The 23,832-nt window shown below is 44.1% G+C and overlaps 1 protein-coding gene across 1 annotated transcript; it reads left to right on the top strand.

The window, feature by feature from the left end:
- The first annotated feature begins 19,296 nt into the window (after positions 1–19,296).
- On the top strand, positions 19,297–21,939 carry LOC138674348 (uncharacterized). The gene is made up of 3 exons (XM_069762202.1): positions 19,297–19,557; positions 19,968–19,998; positions 20,922–21,939. Exons 1-3 carry the CDS (start codon positions 19,360–19,362, stop codon positions 21,374–21,376), a joined length of 684 nt encoding a protein of 227 aa, XP_069618303.1. The 5' UTR covers positions 19,297–19,359; the 3' UTR covers positions 21,377–21,939.
- The last annotated feature ends 1,893 nt before the right edge of the window (positions 21,940–23,832 follow it).

A 23,832-nucleotide genomic window follows, 5' to 3' on the forward strand; every position in this document is an offset into this window, starting at 1 on the left:
CCAATCAGCGATGGGCACAGTATTGACGTAGATGTCATAATGGTTGCCATGGCGACGATGATGTCATAAAGGTTGCCTCGACCAATCAGCGACGGGCACAGTCTGCCGCAAATTCTGGAATCTTCATTGTCCATATACTACGGGGACATGCATATTCTAGAATACCCGATGCGTTAGAATCGGGCCACAATCTAGTTTTGTATAAATGGCCAGACCAAAAATGGCTCCTGGGACATTTTGCATAAATGACCGGAAGACTGATTCCATGATCAATTAGGGGTAACGTTGAGATGTTAGTGCACTGCATATAGAATACAAGATGGGTCCGGCCACTGTACAGTATATTATGCCACCCCCACATCATAATTCTAGGAGTAGGAGTGGTCTGATGTTGCCTCATGGCAATGTCCACATGGTCTCCAGACCAATTTTTGTCCATCATTGCATCAAATACAAAATCAGGACTCAATTCTGAAGAGAACAAACCTACACTCCAGCCTCGATTCGCAGGACTGAACATCCACGCGTTCATCTATCACTACTAACAGCAAAACTTATATACAGAGAATATTAAGAGATGAGCTTACTATGTTCTTTGTATTAGAGGCACATTCGCTTTGGTTATGGACAGCGTCACAGTTGGCGAAATAGAGATTACTCTAGAATATCAGGTTAAGTTGAGGACCTCCATCCGTTCCCAGTATAGCGCCATTTAAAGCAGTGCTCTTCGCTGTGAAAACTTTATATCAACTAAACTTGTTGAGAATCCAGTAAGGGAGCGTTTCTGGCTTTCACCTAACTGAACGTACCCCAACCTTGCTGAATCGGTCTCTCTGACTGCGGCTTTCAAGGTTTGTCCAACACTAATTCCCAAATGTCCCTTAGAGACCTTCCTAGAAGTTTCTTGCTGTAGGTCCTCTGACTTTCCTGCTTAAATGAGTACACTGCCACCTTTTGCTTGATTTCTTCACACACACTCACCTGGTGATAATCACCTTCCTCTGAGGATGTACATTCTTCTTCCTCTCTCTCTCTCTCTCTCTCTCTCTCTCTCTCTCATGAGCTGGGTGAAAACCAGTAGAGACACAACAAACATGCACCCACAGGATCCAGAGACAGGCAGCTGGGAACCAACTATAGGGCAAGGAGTGGTGGGAGGAGCTGCCTAATAAACCCCCTGCTGCCTATGTGTTGGCTGGGAAAGGCAAATCTTACAGAATAGGGTTAAATCCCTGCAGAATCTGGCAGCGCCTATAGCCAATTGGAGACTGTCTATGAGCAGAGCTGGCAGTGAACACAAGGCAGCTCAGAGAGATGGTCTGACGCTGGGGGAAGTAGAGCGGTGAACGCAGCGCTGAGAATGCAAGCAAGATGTCGGCAACACTGTAGTCTGTAACCATTGAGATAAATAAGTCTGCACAGGACCTGTATACACAAAATGGTAAAAGGTTTTTAATAGAGATGAGCAAGCACTAAAATGCTCAAATGCTCATTACTCAAACCAAGCAATTTCTAATGCTCGTGTGCTTGTTTCAAATAACACATAAAATGGGAGTCAATGGGAAATGTAAGCATTTCTCTGTCAGATCCTACAAGGAGAAGAATTGTGTCACACTTTTACTTCACTTTAAGGACTGACCATAAAACATTCACAATTGAAGAGAAATTGGAGTTAATAGGAAAAGCATGCTAAGAAACATTTTTTCCTCAATAATGACAGGTATATAAGGCAACATTTTAAAAGGATTTTTTTTTAAAAAAAATTGCCATTTAAGTAAGCCAAAATGTAATTTTTTAATTAAAAAAATTGGAAAATTTAGTGTAACCTATGAAGAAAGCAAGAAGTGCCAAAAATAGGGACTAATATATGCAGCGCCCCAGAGACCTGGTCGTTGCAGTATGGCACTCTGCCGCTAAGGAGAGTGGCGGTACGTCTGATGGCACTAAGGAGTTCTCCTGTCCAGGTATCACCAGAACACATTACACTTCACACTCCGGCCACTAGGGGGAGAAAAAGGCTTTATTTATTGGGCCACTCCTCACACTGGTAAAGCTAGGGGCTGGGAAGGAAGTTAGTCAGAAGCTGACTGGGTTGGATTCAGGCAACATCCCGTGGCAGGGGGTGTTGCAGGGAGAAGGCACAGGGGGGTCCCTGTCAGGTGTGGGAACCTGGCAGGTGCCTAGCGAACAGAACAGAACGTAACGGAACCGCGCCTGCACACCCTGCGGCGGTATCCAGGAGAGAGACACGAAGGGAAGGGTATTGTGGAACAGTGTAAACGAGATCAAGCACAAAGGAGAGCCAGTAAGAGTCGTGCCGAGAGAGAGAGGCAACATCTTACTGAGGCGCGTAGTAGGTGGCCGGAACACCGCAGGAGTAACTGACTTCAGGCCTTACTTCAAACTCCGCCGGACAGTTAATTATAGGTTGGCTGTCTACCTTACTACACCTACGAAGACATAGGGGGCAACGCGTGGAGAGGGGCGTCTCTAGGGTCCCGGAAGAGCTCCGAGCCTTCCCGTCATACGGGTGGCGTCCTAGCCATAACATACCTGGGGGACGTTAGAAACTAGTAACATCTGGAACCAAAGAACGAGAGAGAGCTGTAGAGAACGAACGAGAACAGCAGTTGTGAGGACTATTCCAAATGCTCAGCAGGGTAGGACTACAACACACAGGCGCTAGTGGTAGGCAACGATTTCCATCTGCGAAGGAAACTCTGGATGTGCCCATCGGACCGGCCGGTGTCTGATAGCTCTGCCAAGCGTGCTCTGGATTGAGGATCCTGAAGTCTTCAGTAAAGAGGTAAAGAGACTGCAACCCTGTGTCCTCGTTATTGCCTGCACCTCACACCATCACCATCCATCTTACTGGGAAGCCCTGGGGACATACTTCACCTGTGGGAAGGTATACCATCCAGCTGCCATTCCATCACCCCAGCGGACCCCCCAGCAGCGTTGGTCACCTTGACCGAACACCACAGGTGGCGTCACGACCCCCTGACAGACTATTCCCCCTTTACTGGACGCCCCTTAGCAGGGTCGCGGACCGGGTCTAGCCACCGTGACAGCCTCAGAACCGAACCAGAGAGGCCCGGTACCGAGAACTCGTGGCCCTGTGTCTGGGGGCGATCCAATATACATCCTGTATTAGACATAAAGGAGGGTCTCATACATATTTTCTGCTTGTCTCATGTCTTCCTCCGTCTCTACCTGGTCTCCACCTGGTCCGCCTTGTCAGCAGTGACTGTTTTAGTAGGCACAGAAATGAGATTGTTGCACTGATGATGGAGCCATTGCCGCCCACAATCTTTTTGGAGTCCTCAAAGTCTTGGAGAACTGCATAAATGTCAGACATCCATGCCACTCTTTACTGTTATGTGCGGAGGCTAAACAGTATGCCGAAGGGTGTGTTGGAGCTGGTATTCCACAACTGAACTGTGCTGTTCACAAAGCCTTGCGAGCATATGCAGTGTGGAGTTCCAGCACGTGGTCATGTCGCATACCAGTCGGTGAGCTGGTACTTGCCAGAGTGATGGCACCTGTAGCTGACGCGGTGTACCATAACCAGAAGCTCTGACAAATCTGGGTAAGTTTTCAGAAACCGCTGTACCACCAAGATGAACATGTGGACTAAGCATAGTATGTATGTGAGCTTGCCAAACTTCACAGCCCCCACCAGGTTTTATTGCCATTATCACACACGACCATGTCTGGTTGGAAGCTCAGTGTCAAGATCTGTCTGGGCACCCTGATAGTACCAGCAATCCTCCTCGTCGGTAGCACACGTGCAGTGTCGGGGTAAGAGATGGCCCTGTCTTCCACATTCTTCACCCAGCATGACTTCAGGAAAATGTAGCGTCCATGGCCACAAGCCCTTGTAAATGTGTCGGTCTTTAAGTGGATAATTCCAATAACTGCTTTGATGAGGACAAAGTGATATTACTGGACTCGTGCCTGTACAAGGTGGGACACCATAACTGGAGAAATAGTAGCGGGTGGGGACCAAGTACTAAGGGACCAAATTTGTACACCTGTAGCAGACCAATTTTGTTTTTTATTTCAAACCAACGAAATTTCACACAAACCAAGTTGTAAAGTATATGACAATGGTCAATTTTTGAACAACAAAATTTCTACACCTATAGCAAGACAATTTTTGCTTTTATTTCAAGCCAACAAAATGTCACATAAGCCAAATTCTAAAGTATACAGTATGTGACAATGTTCAATTTATGAACAACCAATTTTCTACACCTGTAGCATGCCAATTTTGTTTTTTATTTCAAGCCAATAAAATTTCACACAAAATATGTGTGACAAACAATGTGTGATAATTAGGGTTGAGCGACTTTTATTTTTATAGGATCGGGTCGGGTTTCACGAAACCCGACTTTCTCAAAAGTCGGGTCGAGTGAAATCGGCCGATCCAATAGAAAAGTCGGGGTCGGGGTCGGCCAAAACACGAAACCCAATGCAGTGCATTGGGTTTCTAATGGTTCCCAGGGTCTGAAGGAGAGGAAACTCTCCTTCAGGCCCTGGGATCCATATTTAAGTGTAAAATAAAGAATTAAAATAAAAAATATTGCTATACTTACCCTCTGACGCGCCCTGGTACTAACCGGCAGCCTTCCTTCCTTAGAATCAGCACGTGAAAGACCTTAGATGACATCGCAGCTTGTGATTGGTCGCGCGACCGCCTATGTGACCGCTCAAGCGACCAATCACAAGCCGCGACGTCACCAAAGGTCCTTCAAGCGCTGATTCTTAGGAGGGAAGGCTGCCGGAAAGAAGCAGGGCGCGTCCGAGGGTGAGTATATACCTAATAGGAATGGTCGCGTCTAATGATTGGTCGCGTGAGCGGTCACATGGGCAGTCGCGCGACCAATCACAAGCCGCGATGTCATCTAAGTTCTTTCACGCGCTGATTCTAAGGAAGGAAGGCTGCCGGTTAGTACCAGGGCGCGTCAGAGGGTGAGTATAGCAATATTTTTTATTTTAATTCTTTATTTTACACTTAAATATGGATTCCGATACCGATTTCCGATATTGCAAACATATTGGAACTTGGTATCGGAATTCCGATACCAGATTCAGAAGATCGCCGACCTCATGGCCGACCCCACACAGGGGTCGGGTCGGGTTTCATGAAACCCGACTTTGCCAAAAGTCGGCGACTTCTGAAAATGACCGACCCGTTTCGCTCAACCCTAGTGATAATGATAATGTGATAATGTGTGACAACAAAATCTTTGTTGCAAAAAAATAAATAAAAAGAATTGATGATAACAGTCAATATTTGAACAACCAAATTTCTACACCTGCAGCGGGCCATTTTTTGTTTTATTTCAAACCAACGAAATTTCAAACAAAGCAAGGTTCTACAGTATACCTTATAACCTTATATACTTGTGCATAACCCGAGTTTTTCATCACATTTTTTTGAGCTGAAAATGTCCCCCTCGGCTAATACATGAGTCATTATCCCAGAAAGATGGCGAGGAGAGGGAGCTGCAGAGTAGTGGGTCACAGAGACCAAGTATAACTCAAAATGCAAAACTTTGCTTTCAGATCTTTGCAGCACACCCAGATACATTCTATCAACAACAATAGTTTCCATGTTACATGATACTGCACCTCTCCCTTCTCTTCTCTCCCTGTCACACGGCTCGAGATCGGGTCGTACCTCACTGTACGTTTTCCCGGCTTCCTCGTTGCATATGCTCACTGTATGCAGGGGGTCCCTCATCCGTTTTGCACCGGCACCAAGGGAGTCCACCCATGCTAACAACCTCCACATCCTGAGTGACCTGCCCGGCTGTCCTGCCACACTCTATCCTGCAGTATTCTTCCTGAGAAACTCAATCCTTTGTTCCTTCAATCTCTTCTCTCTGCATCTGTCATTCTGCTAGGTGACCCACTGGATGGCTCGGCTTCTGCTTCAACGTTGCGGGGTGGTGGTCATATCGCCCACCCGAGCAATACAGGCTACCCGCCCTGACTGCCTAAACCTCAGGAAGTCCTGCTCTCTTACTCCCCAGCTATCCCCTCCTATGTTAACTATCTACATGGAGGCTAACACTCAAGAACTCTGTGCCCCCATCTAGTGTCTAAACTGTAAACTGTACTGTCCCTATAAATTATACTGTACAGCAGAATATATGATATATATATATATATATATATATATCTATAATATAACGCTGGGAGCGTCACTCTGTCCGAAGCCTCTATAGACTGCGCAAGCGCAAGCGCCGGCACAGTCTGGGCCTCACAGAGCGACGCTCCCGGGAGATCGCGGTGTGCGTTCACACTGAACGCACACCGCGACCTCCACCGCAGAAGCAGGGACCGCCAGGAGGGTGAGTATCGGCCTATATTCACCTGTCCCCGTTCCATCGCTGAGCGGCGCCATCTTCCCGGTCTTCGGCCTGTGACCTTCAGTTCAGAGGGCGCGATGACGCGATTAATGCACGCCGGCGCCGCCCTCTGACTGAACAGTCACAGCCAGGAGACCGGGAAGATGGCGGCGCTCAGCGATGGAACGCCGGACAGGTGAGTATAGTAAGTGCTGGGGGGGCCTGAGCTGGCGGCGATACCGGCACCTGACCCCCACAGCGCGCCGGTGTCCCCACCTGCTCAGGACCCCAGCACTCTGCGCCGAGCGGGCCAGAGGCAGTATGGGGACGCAGGATGGAGCAGCACATAAGGATGGGGACGTAGGATGGAGCAGCACATAAGGATGGGGACGCAGGATGGAGCAGCACATAAGGATGGGGACGCAGGATGCAGCAGCACATAATGATGGGGACGCAGGATGGAGCAGCACATAAGGATGGGGACGCAGGATAGAGCAGCACATAAGGATGGGGACGCAGGATGGAGCAGCACATAAGGATGGGGACGCAGGATGGAGCAGCACATAACAGTATGGGGACGCAGGATGGAGCAGCACATAAGGATGGGGACGCAGGATGGAGCAGCACATAACAGTATGGGGACGCAGGATGGAGCAGCACAAAAGGATGGGGCCGCAGGATGGAGCAGCACATAAGGATGGGGACGCAGGATGGAGCAGCACATAAGGATGGGGACGCAGGATGGAGCAACACATAACAGGATGGGGACGCAGGATGGAGCAGCACATAAGGATGGGGACGCAGGATGGAGCAGCACATAACAGGATGGGGACGCAGGATGGGAGCAGCACATAACAGGATGGGGACGCAGGATGGGAGCAGCACATAAGGATGGGGACGCAGGATGCAGCAGCACATAAGGATGGGGACGCAGGATGCAGCAGCACATAAGGATGGGGACGCAGGATGAAGCAGCACATGAGGATGGGGACGCAGGATGGAGCAGCACATAAGGATGGGGACGCAGGATGCAGCAGCACATAAGGATGGGGACGCAGGATGCAGCAGCACATAAGGATGGGGACGCAGGATGGGAGCAGCACATAAGGATGGGGACGCAGGATGGAGCAGCACATAAGGATGGGGACGCAGGATGCAGCAGCACATAAGGATGGGGACGCAGGATGCAGCAGCACATAAGGATGGGGACGCAGGATGCAGCAGCACATAAGGATGGGGACGCAGGATGCAGCAGCACATAAGGATGGGGACGCAGGATGGAGCAGCGCATGACAGGATGGGGACGCATGATGGAGCAGCGCATGACAGGATGGGGACGCAGGATGGAGCAGCACATGACAGGATGGGGACGCAAGAAGGGAGCAGCGCATCACAGGATGGGAGCAGCGCATCACAGGATGGGGACGCAGGATGGGAGCAGCGCATGACAGGATGGGGACGCAGGATGGGAGCAGCGCATGACAGGAAGGGGAACGCAGGATGGAGCAGCACATGACAGGATGGGGACGCAGGATGGAGCAGCGCATGACAGGATGGGGACGCAGGATGGAGCAGCGCATGACAGGATCGGGACGCAGGATGGAGCAGCACATGACAGGATGGGGACGCAGGATGGAGCAGCTCATGACAGGATGGGGACGCAGGATGGAGCAGCACATACCAGGATGGAGACAATATACCAATATAAATGCTCGCCACCCGGGCGTAGAACGGGTTCAATAGCTAGTATATATATATGCACAGCAGCATATATTAAAAAATTACACATGGCTTAAGGGGTTAGGGGGTACCGCATTGTCCTTGCAACCCCTTACATTATTATGGTGCCACCCACAGAGAGGGAGATGTCAGATTTAGGGAGGTTAGAAGATAGAGGGAGCAGAAGTTCAGTTTTGGAAAGGTTGAGTTTCAGATAAAGGGCGGGTATGAAGTTGGAGACTGCAGACAGTCACTGGTGTTCTGTAGTACAGCAGGGGAAAGGTCAGGGGTAGTGTTGAGCGATACCGTCCAATATTTGAAAGTATCGGTATCGGATGGTATCGGCCGATATCTGAAAAATATCGGATATCGCCAATACCAATATCCGATACCAATACAAGTCAATGGGACACAAATATCGGAAGGTATCCGTAATGGTTGCCAGGGTCTGAAGGAGAGGAGACTCTCCTTCAAACCCTGGGATCCATATTAATGTGTAAAATAAAGAATAAAAATAAAAAATATTGATATACTTACCCTCGGACGGGCCCTGGTTGTCACCGCTGCAATCGCCATGCTTTTCTTCCTAAGAATGAGCGCTTTAATGACCTTCGATGACGTCGCGGCTTGTGATTGGTCGCTGAGCGGTCATGTGACCGCTCAAGTGACCAATCACAAGCCGCGACGTCATCGAAGGTACTTAAAAAGTTCATTCATAGGAAGGAAAACATGGCGATTGCAGCGGTGACAACCAGGGCCCGTCCGAGGGTAAGTATATCAATATTTTTTATTTTTATTCTTTATTTTACACATTAATCTAAATCCCGATACCGATTCCCGATATCACAAGAATATCGGAACTCGGTATCGGACTTCTGATACCGCAAATATTGGCCGATACCCGATACTTGCGGTATCGGAATGCTCAACACTAGTCAGGGGATGACGTGTATAGTTGTGTGTCATCAGTAAAAAGATGGTACTGAAAGTCAAATCTGATGATAGTCCGTCAAATTAGGGCCGTGTGGAGATAAAAGTAGGGGGCCAAGCACTGAGCCCTGAGGAACCCCAACAGTGAGAGGAAGAGGAGACAAAATGGAGCCAAGGACCAAATAATGAATGAGCGGTCTGAAATATAGGAGGAGAACCAGGAGAGAGCAGAGTCCTTTATGCCTATTGACTGGAGCATAGAGAGTAGGAGACGGTGGTCAACAGTGTTGAAAGCTGCAGAAAAGTCGAGAAGAGTGGTCACCATTACATTTTGCTGTCAGAAGGTCATTGGTCACATTGATGAGTGCGGTTTCTGTGGAATGTAGGGGGTGGACTAGAGGGTCTGGTGAGAGGGATTGTGGGAGCTGGTTTGAGATAAATTAGCAACTGCTCAACCCTCCAGGGGGTGGATAGATGATCAAAGACACTAGGCCTGGCTCCATTTATATGCTATAACAGCTTTCACCAGATAATATCTACAGGTGACCTCGCGATGGATATACAGCAGTGAGTAATGACTGCAATGAAACAGCAGAGATTCAGAAAGCAGTGTTATACCAATAAAGATAGTTGCAGGATCAATTTTTTCACAAAAAAAAGTAACTACCCTTCTCCCTGCCTACAGACTGGATTCTACCACTCTCCCTGCTCCTGCAACTTTCTCTCCCTTCCTAGACTAAATTTAGATTGTATGTAATACAAACGATTAGTCCTTAGGAGGGCTGTTTTAGTATGATGGCTCAGCCTCAGCACCAGTATCTACACTACAGGACTCTGACTCGTTATACCGTGCACACACAGGCCTAGACAAGCACTCTTTCCCTCCAATACGAAGTGTCACAGAGCTGTGCAATGGCGTCAGTGTGCCTCTCCTTTTATAATCCCTGATGATGTCACACAGCCAGCCAATCACAGTAATTCCACAACTAAGATGGCTACGGCATTACAGTGACTCTCAGGCAATGCTTATTATTGGCTGTGTAACAGGCGCCGAACATGAGGGGCGGGACATTACTACCAAGCACCAGGCAATGCTTGCCAAGTAACAAGCACATCCGACCACCCAGATACTCCAATGATATCCGATTATCACCATGCATGCTCTCTCATCCTTAGATTTTAAACAAGATTATTTCCAAGTTGCTTCCTTTCTTCCTTTAGATATAGTGAAGTGCGGCGCCCCAGGGTCCTGGTCGTCGCTGTGGCAGTGGTAATGCTCTCCTCTCGGGGAGGATGATGCTGCGTTTGGAGGCAAAGAAGGATAACTGCATCCAGGTATCATAAACATGCAACACCGCTCTCCCCCAGCCACTGATCCTGCTTCAGTGACTGTCCCTCTCCCAGACTACGACCGGACCCCAGCCTTCGCTCCGGCTCCGGTGACTCCTCACACCACTGACGAGACACTATTCCCGCTCCTAGCAACCGTGGGCATACTGCTGGACGTGAGCACTGAGGGAGTGATTTTCCGATGGGATGCTCGGGGAGTCAGGTTCAACGGGTCCATAGGAGAGGCCCAAAAGGGAGAATCCTATATCGGAGCCCTCACCTGGGAGGAATATAGATGATGCCTGATCTTACAGTGGAAACAAAGAAAGGAACAGGACGCCCAACATAAAGCGCAAAACCATAAAACCAAACGATGTAACAGGAGTCCAGAGAAGCGGGGGATAGTAGTAGCCTTTCACACGAAAAGGGGTTGGGGCTTCATTCAGGAACTGGGACTGCTGGCAGAAGTCTATGTCACCAGCCGTGATGTGGAATCCCATCTCCGGGAAGGGAATCCTGACCGAGATTTGTGTTGAGGGGATCATGTGACCTACACCCACCACTGGAGCGAGAAAGGCTGGTACGCCAGGAGCGATAAACGATGTGCACCTGCAGTAGCGCCACCTGGTGCCAAAACTAAGACCACCAGCGCTGTCCCTCCAGTCTCTGAAACAGTAACTCCTCAAACCAACACTACTACAACCGTGTGCATAATCACCACCACTGAAACTGCCGCTGTGGCAAATGCTATAGCTGACATCCGTACTCAGGCGGCTAATGACTTGACCATACATGAGAGGCGAACCAATGACGTTGACATAGCATCAGATGAGGACTCAGATACAAACATTCCCAGGCCAGGAAGTGTTCGTTACCGGCTGATGCCTTGCAAGCTACTATAAAAGAACAACACAAATCTGGAAATTACTGTAAATAGTTAAATGTTCATCTTTGCTGCTACCTTTCCAAGTTTATTGAACCCAGCCAGGGTTTTTACTTAAAGGGGTCCCCAGTTTAAAGGGATCCTTTGTTTACAAAGTTGCCTTTCCTTTTTCCTTAAAGAACATTGGAATCATGGACAGTGAATGGTGCAAAAACTTTCGATTGCACATAGTTGGCAACCAAAAGGTGCACCTTGGTTCTGCCCACTTGCCGGCGTGGGTAGGGCTGGACTTGCTTGTAAACAGTTGTACATTCTTAAAGGTGCTTCCTACTGGTTTTACAAAGGAAGCTTTTTCAGATACTGCTTCTAAAAGAGACTGTTTCTAATCTTGTTGTGAACGGGTCCCTCGCTTGTTCCTGCTGTTATAGCGTTATCGACTGACTTGAGTATTTATACTTTGCACTACCTCAGTAAAAGAGACTTGAATATTGTTTAAATCCTTAAAGGGGATGTTTGCTAGTTGCACTTTGACAGAGTATATTAAAGAGTTAATATAGTAGATAGTATTGAAAGCTGAAACTTGAATCTAGTTAGAACGGAGTTTCAATATAGCCGATAATGAGTATTGATGTCCTGATGCACTGTTGATAAAAGAGAGAAAATGAAGTAACCCACGGGGGTTGGACAGAAACTTTGCACTTGAAGAAGAATAAAAGTAATCAGATGTTGATTTGCACTTAAATAAAGACAGAACATTTGCCTTTGCACTTAACAGATGGTACACCCGTTTGGGTAATTGTATTTCATAGTTAGTAACTGTTTTCCACCCTTATTAAAAGTGTGCACACAATGTAAATATGTTTTGTTATGCAACGTTCAAGAGTCCTCACCTCCCATAAAACGAAGCAGCTTTATTAATTGGTTTCAATACTTTTCAAAAATGTGTATGTCTTTTTGCTAACCTGTAACTGCTGTTTTTCTTTTACCAGTGTGGGAGTACTGGATTTAATGGGGGGGAGTGCTGTGCCCCAGGGTCCTGGTCGTCGAAGTGGTATTGCTCTCCTCTCGGGGAGAGTGATGCTGCGTTTGGAGGCAAAGAAGGATAACTGCATCCAGGTATCACAAACATGCAACACATTTCACACTCCAGGCCACCAGGGGGAGCTCTTGCTCCTATTTATTAGGTCACTCCCCACATTGGTAAAACTGGTGACCTGTAGGAAAAGTGAGTCAGTTGCTGGCTGAGCTCCGCTCAGTTAGTTGGTCCCTGGCAGGGGTGGGATCCTGTCAGAGAACGAAGGAGAAGGACATGGAGCTGTGCATGCCCTCAGAGCTGCAGCTCCCAGAAAGAGACATTCAGAAGGCAGAACTGTATTGCAGCGAGTGTGAAGGAAGTCGTAGCAAAGGAAAGGATAACAGAAGGGGACCAGCCCTATACAGGCTGCCTCCTTCTGAGGTGCAGAATCCCGGTGGCCGGAACACCGAGGGAGTAACGACCTTTACACCTTGCTCCAGAGACCAGCAGGACTGCTAATTTCACTTTACCTGTCTGCCCTACACCCAGGAGGCACGGTGGCACCCCTTAGAGGCTGGGGCATGATAGAGTCTCTATTGTTGTGAATTCTGTTGTCGGGCTCCCTCCTGTGGTCATGAATGGTACTTCGGCTGGTTCTGTCCATGGACTTCCTCTGGTGGGTGTTTCTGAGTTTCCTTCCACAGGTGACGAGGTTAATTCGTTAGCTGCTGCTCTATTTAACTCCACTTAGATCTTTGCTCCAGGCCACCTGTCAAAGTTCCAGTATTGGTCTAGTTCTCTCCTGGATCGTTCTTGTGACCTGTCTTCCCGGCAGAAGCTAAGTTCCAGCTTGTATTTCTTTGGTTTGATATTTTTCTGTCCAGCTTGCTATTTTTATTGTTGTCTTGCTTGCTGGAAGCTCTGGGACGCAGAGGGAGCGCCTCCGCACCGTGAGTCGGTGCGGAGGGTCTTTTTGCGCCCTCTGCGTGGTCTTTTTGTAGGTTTTTGTGCTGACTGCAAAGTAACGTTTCCTATCCTCGGTCTGTTCAGTAAGTCGGGCCTCACTTTGCTAAATCTATTTCATCTCTATGTTTGTATTTTCATCTTTACTCACAGTCATTATATGTGGGGGGCTGCCTTTTCCTTTGGGGAATTTCTCTGAGGCAAGGGAGGCTTTATTTTTCTATCTTCGGGGCTAGCTAGTTCCTTAGGCTGGCCCGAGTTGCATAGGGAGCGTTAGGCGCAATCCACGGCTATTTCTAGTGTGTTTGATAGGATTAGGGATTGCGGTCAGCAGAGTTCCCACGTCCCAGAGCTCGTCCTTATTATCAGAAACTATCAGGTCATTCCGTGTGCTCTTAACCACTATGTCCATTATTGTCCTGACCACTAGGTCATAATACCCTATAAACCGCCTCAAGCCACCAGTCATACGGGTTTGTCCTATCCTATATGGGGGACAGAGAGAGAGACATTACATCTGTGAGGACCTTATGTGAAGCCTTAGGCAGTAAGGAACTACAACACTGCAGCGCAAGGGAAGGCTACTGATTTCTACCTGGACAAAGAGGACTCTGGACTTGCCTCCAAACCGAACGGACTCTGCCTGCCCTGTGATCTGGTGCCCTGGACTGTGGATGCTGAAGTCTTCAGTAAAGATAAAGAGACTGCAACCTTGTGTCCTCGTTCTTCTCTGTGCCTCTCACCATCCACCATCTACACACCGGGAAGTCCTGGGGAAATACTTCACCTGTGGGAAGGTACACCATCTAGCGGCCATAACATCACCCCAACGGATCCCTTATAGCAGCGTCGGTCACCCTGACCGAATATCACAGGTGGCGTCACGAACATAAACTTTATCCCTTTAAAGACCTTTCCCTTTTTCACGGACGTCCCAGGGCCATGGACCGGGTCAGCCATCGTGACATCCCCCTGTGAACCGCAGGACTCGGTATCGAGTACCCCACGGCCCCATGGGGGTGCTCCAGAAGCAATTAGATGGGTCTACATACTCGTTATCATAGCACAGTTGTGATAATTACACTGATTTGAAGGATTGGCCCTCTCTTCATTTTAGGACACGAGCATCTTGTTTTTCGATACTTATTGGTCCTGGTGACATAGGAGGGGACCTCACAGATGTTGTATCAAGAGCTGAGCCAGCGAGTGCGTGATATCAACGGATGTATTGTCCATGAGGGTTTTTTTTTCAATTGTTAGTAAAATGTAACATAACATAGTAACATAGTTAGTAAGGCCGAAAAAAGACATTTGTCCATCCAGTTCAGCCTATATTCCATCATAATAAATCCCCAGATCTACGTCCTTCTACAGAACCTAATTGTATGATACAATATTGTTCTGCTCCAGGAAGACATCCAGGCCTCTCTTGAACCCCTTGACTGAGTTCGCCATCACCACCTCCTCAGGCAAGCAATTCCAGATTCTCACTGCCCTAACAGTAAAGAATCCTCTTCTATGTTGGTGGAAAAACCTTCTCTCCTCCAGACGCAAAGAATGCCCCCTTGTGCCCGTCACCTTCCTTGGTATAAACAGATCCTCAGCAAGATATTTGTATTGTCCCCTTATATACTTATACATGGTTATTAGATCGCCCCTCAGTCGTCTTTTTTCTAGACTAAATAATCCTAATTTCGCTAATCTATCTGGGTATTGTAGTTCTCCCATCCCCTTTATTAATTTTGTTGCCCTCCTTTGTACTCTCTCTAGTTCCATTATATCCTTCCTGAGCACCGGTGCCCAAAACTGGACACAGTACTCCATGTGCGGTCTAACTAGGGATTTGTACAGAGGCAGTATAATGCTCTCATCATGTGTATCCAGACCTCTTTTAATGCACCCCATGATCCTGTTTGCCTTGGCAGCTGCTGCCTGGCACTGGCTGCTCCAGGTAAGTTTATCATTAACTAGGATCCCCAAGTCCTTCTCCCTGTCAGATTTACCTAGTGGTTTCCCGTTCAGTGTGTAATGGTGATATTGATTCCTTCTTCCCATGTGTATAACCTTACATTTATCATTGTTAAACCTCATCTGCCACCTTTCAGCCCAAGTTTCCAACTTATCCAGATCCATCTGTAGCAGAATACTATCTTCTCTTGTATTAACTGCTTTACATAGTTTTGTATCATCTGCAAATATCGATATTTTACTGTGTAAACCTTCTACCAGATCATTAATGAATATGTTGAAGAGAACAGGTCCCAATACTGACCCCTGCGGTACCCCACTGGTCACAGCGACCCAGTTAGAGACTATACCATTTATAACCACCCTCTGCTTTCTATCACTAAGCCAGTTACTAACCCATTTACACACATTTTCCCCCAGACCAAGCATTCTCATTTTGTGTACCAACCTCTTGTGCGGCACGGTATCAAACGCTTTGGAAAAATCGAGATATACCACGTCCAATGACTCACCGTGGTCCAGCCTATAGCTTACCTCTTCATAAAAACTGATTAGATTGGTTTGACAGGAGCGATTTCTCATAAACCCATGCTGATATGGAGTTAAACAGTTATTCTCATTGAGATAATCCAGAATAACATCCCTCAGAAACCCTTCAAATATTTTACCAACAATAGAGGTTAGACTTACTGGCCTATAATTTCCAGGTTCACTTTTAGAGCCCTTTTTGAATATTGGCACCACATTTGCTATGCGCCAATCCTGCGGAACAGACCCTGTCGCTATAGAGTCCCTAAAAATAAGAAATAATGGTTTATCTATTACATTACTTAGTTCTCTTAGTACTCGTGGGTGTATGCCATCCGGACCCGGAGATTTATCTATTTTAATCTTATTTAGCCGGTTTCGCACCTCTTCTTGGGTTAGATTGGTGACCCTTAATATAGGGTTTTCATTGTTTCTTGGGATTTCACCTAGCACTTCATTTTCCACCGTGAATACCGTGGAGAAGAAGGTGTTTAATATGTTAGCTTTTTCCTCGTCATCTACAACCATTCTTTCCTCACTATTTTTTAAGGGGCCTACATTTTCAGTTTTTATTCTTTTACTATTGATATAGTTGAAGAACAGTTTGGGATTAGTTTTACTCTCCTTAGCAATGTGCTTCTCTGTTTCCTTTTTGGCAGCTTTAATTAGTTTTTTAGATAAAGTATTTTTCTCCCTATAGTTTTTTAGAGCTTCAATGGTGCCATCCTGCTTTAGTAGTGCAAATGCTTTCTTTTTACTGTTAATTGCCTGTCTTACTTCTTTGTTTAGCCACATTGGGTTTTTCCTATTTCTAGTCCTTTTATTCCCACAAGGTATAACCCGCTTACACTGCCTATTTAGGATGTTCTTAAACATTTCCCATTTATTATCTGTATTCTTATTTCTGAGGATATTGTCCCAGTCTACCAGATTAAGGGCATCTCTAAGCTGGTCAAACTTTGCCTTCCTAAAGTTCAATGTTTTTGTGACTCCCTGACAAGTCCCCCTAGTGAAAGACAGGTGAAACTGTACAATATTGTGGTCGCTATTTCCTAAATGCCCAACCACCTGCAGATTTGTTATTCTGTCAGGTCTATTAGATAGTATTAGGTCTAAAAGTGCTGCTCCTCTGGTTGGATTCTGCACCAATTGTGAAAGATAATTTTTCTTGGTTATTAGCAGAAACCTGTTGCCTTTATGGGTTTCACAGGTTTCACTTTCCCAGTTAATATCCGGGTAGTTAAAGTCCCCCATAACCAGGACCTCATTATGGGTTGCAGCTTCATCTATCTGCTTTAGAAGTAGACTTTCCATGGTTTCTGTTATATTTGGGGGTTTGTAACAGACCCCAATGAGAATTTTGTTACCATTTTTCCCTCCATGAATTTCAACCCATATGGACTCGACATCCTCATTTCCTTCGCTAATATCCTCCCTTAAAGTGGACTTTAGACAAGACTTTACATAGAGACAAACCCCTCCTCCTCTCCGATTTTTACGATCCTTTCCTAATGTGCACATTAATCATTGAGTGTTCTCTTTTTAATTATTGTTTTTTATGATGGCACATACTGAATCACATCCCTTTGTTTCGTAATGAAGCGATACGTTCTAAAAATTGAAATTTGCTTTTCTTGCAAATTAATTCCCAATTTTTTTTCTCTTTAAACTTCATTCGGCAGAGCAGCTTCACTAATGGGGGATTCCGGTCCAGAGGCACATCAAGGCCATTTATAGCTATCCACTACCACATTCTTTGCTGTGTTAATCAACCATTGCCACTTATTCTCTTATTATACATGTTCTACAACGCTCTAATTAACTTTTGGAAGGAAGGAAGGAAGGAGGGACAGAAGGACCGGATGGAAAAAGGGAAAGAAGGAAGAAGGGGCAAATGGAAGGATGGAGTTCAAAAAAGCAATGGAGAGATTAAAGGAATGAAGTACAGGGAGGAAGTAATGAGGGACAAAGGAGGGAAGGAAGGAACGAGGAATAAAGGGAAAGAAAGAAAGAAGAAAGGACAAAAGCAAAGAAGGAAGGAAGGTCAAAGGGAAGGATGAATGTTGGGAAGGAGTGAGTTAAAAGGGCAAAGCAATGGAAAGATAAAAGGAATGAAGTACGAAAGGAAGGTATTAAGGGCAAAGGGAATGACAAAAGAAAGGAAGGTGTAAAAGGATAGAAGTACAGAAAGGAGGGAGGAAAGAAAAGGAAGAAAGAAAGGAAGATATAAGAAAAAGGAAAAAATGGATGAGGATAAAATTAATAATTGATAGACTATAGGAGAGGAGATATGGGAAAAGTAAGGCGGATGGAAGGTATGGAAGGAAAGATGGAGTGGAAGAGTAAAGAGAAAGATAAAATAAAAAAACATAACAGAAAAAGATGAAGGATGAAAAAATGGAAAGAAACGGAAAGAAAAGTAAGCAGGGAATAAGGATAAATTATGGGAGGAATTGAGAAAGTAACACATTTTTAAAAGATAACATTATAAACAAGAAACCAGAAAATAAGCGAAGAAAAAGATGGAAGAATACAATGAGGATGGACAAAGGGAAAGAAGGGAATGATTGACAAAGGGAAGGAGGGAAGGAAGGGTGAAGTAAGGATAGAGCAAAAGAAAGGAAAGTTGGGAGGAAAGAAAGAGAAAATAGAAGGAATTGTGGAATAAGACAGACAGAAGAAATAGCTAAGAATGAAATCGATAATAATAGAATACAAAAGAGAGGAAAAAAGAAAAGAGATAGGTTGGAAATGAGAAGAAAGGTAACAACGGAGAAAAAAGGTGAAAAGGAATGCAAGAAAGAAGGTAGAAGAAGGGTAAGAAAAGGATGTAAGGAGGGATACAATTGTGGGAGAAATGAGAAAAAGAAGAAAATGTTAAAAACTATGATGAAGAAAAAAGAAGCAAGAACAGAAGATAAGATAAAGGATGATTAGAAGTTAGAAAACAAGGATAAATAAAATGAATAATTTGATGACAGAAAAAAATAGAATGAAAATTAAAGTTACTATTTCTTACTTTTTTTCTTCTCTTTCTATCGTCTTTCTCTTCATAATCTTATTTTATAATTTTCAAAATCATCTGAACTTCAAACCCAGAAGGGGTTAAGAAAATGTAACTGAGGAGACCAGCACTGTGTATGTTCTCCCCGTGTGTGTGTGTGTGTTTACTCGGGTTCTCCAGTTTCCTCCCACATTTCAAAGACATTCTGATAGGGAATTCAAATGGTGAGACCCAATAAATGATGATATCATATCACTTATGTGGTGCTATAGAAGAAAATAATACTATATAATAAATAGTTATGTGGGGTCCTACCGGGGTCCATGAGATTTCAGTTATGCCACTTGGTATCATCCTCTATCTTTCTGTCTTTTTCTCTCTTTTCTTCCGCTGACTCCATCCACCTATTTATCTTTTTTCGTCATGTCTCATTTTATCATTTTCTCTACCTGCCTTGTTTCACTGTCTCTTTCGCTCTCTCTCAGTCACATAGTGGAAATCTCCATGGTTCTCTTATGGTTTTTCTATGACTTGGAAACCCCAGGTCTCAGGCAAACTTCCTCTCTCTGCAGACTGATATAAAAGTGACTGAAGCAGAGCTCCCTGACACACACAGTTTCGCGTCTCACTAACTAAAGCTTCAGTCTGTTCCTCTTCCATCATGTCCTCATCAGTCAGATCAGAAGACCCAGAGAATCCAAAGTCTTCTGTTCCGAGGTGCCGCTGTCTGGACTACTGCCTTGTCATCTCACTGGTTCTTCTCACTATGGTGGTGGGGTCACTTTGTGCTTTTTACATGACTTTGGAAAGACCACATCTTGTATCTACTGTTGAGGCACAACTGAAGACGGACCTAAAGGTAAGTTCTCTGCTTGTATTAAATATCTGAGGTAACCGCTTGCCACTTTCACCTCTCGATACCATAGACTGTACAGATTAGTGAAGAAGCTATGAAGGTCTTCCAACATAAAATGATGAAAGAACTTGGGTCGAAGACCCGACTCTCTATTACATAGATATTACGTACTATGACCATAGTTCACCACCGAATTGTAAACCCTTCCTATCACTTCACTTTTTTAGCCTTTATAATGCAATACAATGGCATTTTAGCTCAAGTGATGGAATAAGAATTATTATCCCCAATGAGCTGCCTTGTTATTATAATCTCTTTTTTTATATTATCTATATTTAACTTTAGATTTTTGGTAATTATCTGCTAACGTTTTTTTTTTATTATTTTAATCATATTTTTTCTTTTTTTTTCAGGAAAACAGTGCCCAACTGGTGGTGGATGATGGTAAGTTTTTTTTAAGGATTATATTATAATTATTATTTATAACAATTTAAAGTAGTAAAGTAAATTATCTGCTTCAGATATTTTGACATTCGATACTATCAGCCATTGATTTCAAAAACACTTTTTGAGAACGGACTTCATGGATTTAGAGACAACATCCACCTTGAACTTTGACTTATTTAGAAGACCTTCCTAACGTGACAATGGGCTGGTCACAGGCTGTCCTGCTTCTGGGAGCTAGAACGATCAGATCTAATTTACAGAGGGACATTGTGGAAAGTTCTCAAGCCCTTGAAGAGAAAGACATGGTCTTGGTTGTAGCTGTCCTTCTGATTCATAGATGAGGGACCTTGACAATCAACTCATCTCTACTAACTCATAATTCCCTTCATTGGGCGTTTGAATAGAAAAGCCAAGAATATAATATCATAAGATACATATGGATATTCATGCAGATTCATATTAATATAAAACTGATAGGGACAACTCAACAGAAGTCCTATAGCCATGCATGGTCACGAAATAGATGTATTGTAGGTATTAAGGTTCATTGAATAGATTTGATGGCAAAGCATAATAAGTTGTTGACCTAACAATAATGCGTATGGGGTCCTTTAGAAGGGTTCTAAAAGGATAAGTTGATCATAGAATGTCCCACTGTTAGTATTCTTAAATAATCAGCTGAGATCCCCTGGTGGAGCTTAGATGGGTTGACCATACAATGCATGGCCATGTTGGCTCCTCCGAAGAGTGAGTGAGGCTACTCCAGTTAGTAGATGAGAGTCTTGATTAAAATTTGAGAATAGGTTTCTAAACTAGTAGCCCCATAAAGATTATATGAAGCATATTTTGTGTTTGCTCGAGTAGTTTATTACCCACAATATTGATTAACTGATCTCTCTTCTTTTTTTTTCTCTCTTTAGCCCAACTGAGAAATGGCAACCTAAATTGGAGTATGAATAGAGTTGATGACCAATTTGTGAGTCGAAATTTCGAGCAAAACAAACAAAAACTTGAGATTAAAAAATCAGGCTTCTACTCCATTTCCTCACAGATAACTTTGAGATGTGTTTATGCTAATGATGATGATGATGATGTCAATTGCAAACAAGAAAAAGGGGAAGTATCCATCTCCATTCTGAACAACAACAACCCAGAAAAAGCACTCCTGAAATTATTCATCATTATCAAAAACTTTTCCAGGATTACCCAACCAGCGTCCTTCTCTAGTAGCATCAGATATCTAAGAGAAGGTGACCAGATAACGGCACAACTCCAGACCAGTCAAACAATTGAATACTGGCAATTTGATAGAGCACACAGTGTCCTGGGACTTTCCTGGATCAGTGACTATCCTCCGGACTCAACCCACCAATGAGTGACCAGCCATGGTTAACGAAAAGACTTATTGTATAATGCACTACTGAACATTGTGAATACTTACACAGGTCACATGTACTCAGGTTTTAGTATTTTGGGGTGGATAATTGATCTTCAAGGAGCTGTGAGAGGTCCCCATATCTTTTTGGACATTTAGTTTAGTTTGTTATATCACTATGTGACATGATATAGGATTAATGTCTCCTTCTTGCATGTAGTATGAGAACTTCATAACACCTCAGAGGTTTTCATTTGTTTTTGAATGCTAATTCTACAAAAATGCTGCTCCATATTCTCGAAAGAGGTGACGGACCCTCAAAATATAGGTCAGCTGGTGAGATCCTCACCATTTGATTGATTTCCTCATATATCAGACCAACCCTTACTCTATTTTTTAGAACTTCTCCACAGAAAGCCTTTGAGGGAATGTGTTGATAATGTCCATTATCACCTAGTACTGGATTGTCTTGCGAATATCTATTTTTTCTTTGTGTATATTTATTATTGATCTCAAATGACTTTAATTTATTAAGTGATATTTATTAAATATTTATTCTTTGGTATTTACATGTGTGATTGGTTCTTTGTTGAAATTCATTCAAAAGCTGGATGATCGAAAACAGGGGGTCCAACCATCAGGACACCCAACAAACCCAAAAACCTACCAGTGTTTATCCTGGTCTTCTGTGTGGGGGAGACCATTTGTGGTCATTCTCACGAATGGTAATTACATTGGTGGACCCTTGCCGGTCAACACTGTATGACAGGTATTCTAGACCACCGATTTTTGTGTCAAAATGGCCGGTTTCCCGGTGATTGATGTTTAAGAATACAAAATTATTCTTTAAGGTGATTTTACACATTATAGTATTGGTGGTCTATCCTTAGTAGTCCCAGATATAAGATGAATTAGTTGCATCAGATACGGCCATGAATGAGCCAGGGACTTGTTTATCTGCTGATGAGTGGGGTCACTAAAGGTTGAACTCTACAGATCACTCAATGATGCTATATTTTTCCTACCTACTGAGCTACAACACTAGACTATATGGTCCTTATGGACCATGAAGAGTAGAAGGTACCATTTTTTAATATAGCATCTCTGTATTCGATAGTTTTACATCAAGATTTTAGGATTTAGATGTAAGCTTGCATCAGCAAAGACTTTACCTCTCATTTCCTCACCACAAACATGCATCTAAGACACACAAAAACAAAGGAAGCCAACCAGCCGACCAGAGTTGTTTATAGACAGTCAGAGGAAAATAATGTGCGTAAGTTGAAAACAAGATGCGTAAAGCCAGCCATCGACGGGCCCGCCTGCCCCAGATCTGGAGGCCACAACGATGAGATCAACTCTATATTGTTCCAATTAATACAGAAATCTTTTTCATTTTTATTGATTGGGTGTTTTTTGTGTAGAAGGGTCTCCCCACTGACTAGTCACGACAAAACTATATTAGCCCTTGAGGACACATAGATTTTATTACTATATTTCAACATCCAGAGTTGACTTGTGACGGCATTTTTTTTTTTTAGTGGCAAGGTGCATTTTTTTCATGGCACCATTTATGGGTGCATCTCATGTGTAGAGGAGATGAAAAAGAGCAATTCTGCATTTTTATAGTCAGGATTGTTAAGATTTGATTTCCTAGTAGTTTCATTTTTTTACATAAAAATTAATTCAACAACAAAAAAGTGTTCTGGTATACCTCATCGCGGTGGGATGACTTTTACGCTTTTTTGAACAAAACAATGTCATCTAAGTCCCCTTTGTTATTTACATGTACTATTGCTATTTGTTTACTGCACGGAATTTGCCCATTTTGTTTATAAGAAATAAATCGATAAGGGGAGAAAGGCATTTTTAAAAATATTTTATGATTTTATCATAGTTATCACAAAATGATCTTTTGATTAAATCAGGTTTACTGTAAAATTGATATTTTTTTTCCTCACTTAATTTTGATTGGTGGTTTCTGCGATACTAGCTGTGCATAGAAGTGTGACCTTTCTTTGTAATTCTGCCTCTAATGATAATGAGACTGCTGAAAATTCTTCAAGAAAGGACAGGAACTGTGAGTATAATCAAGACTCAGTGGTCAGTGTGAAAATTTGTAAATTGTCTTTTTTTTTTTAATAAAGATTGTGATATGAAATAATGTAGAAAAAATTGCCATTTTTTTTTACGTACAAACACAAAAAGTCACTTTCTGAAGTTAGCTTTCTTTTGCGAGGTCAGCCATTGTTGACAACATCACGATTACTATTAGACCTCGGCATCTTAATGTTTAAATGACCTCGTGGTGCAACGGTAGCGCGTCTGACTCCAGATCAGAAGGTTGCGACGGGGTCAACTAACTCATCTTTTGTATCATACAATTATTAGGTTCTGTAGAAGGACATAGATCTGGGGATTTATTATGATGGAATATAGGCTGAACTGGATGGACA

The sequence above is a fragment of the Ranitomeya imitator genome, chromosome 4, assembly GCF_032444005.1.
Source record: "Ranitomeya imitator isolate aRanImi1 chromosome 4, aRanImi1.pri, whole genome shotgun sequence".
Taxonomy (NCBI): Eukaryota; Metazoa; Chordata; class Amphibia; order Anura; family Dendrobatidae; genus Ranitomeya; species Ranitomeya imitator.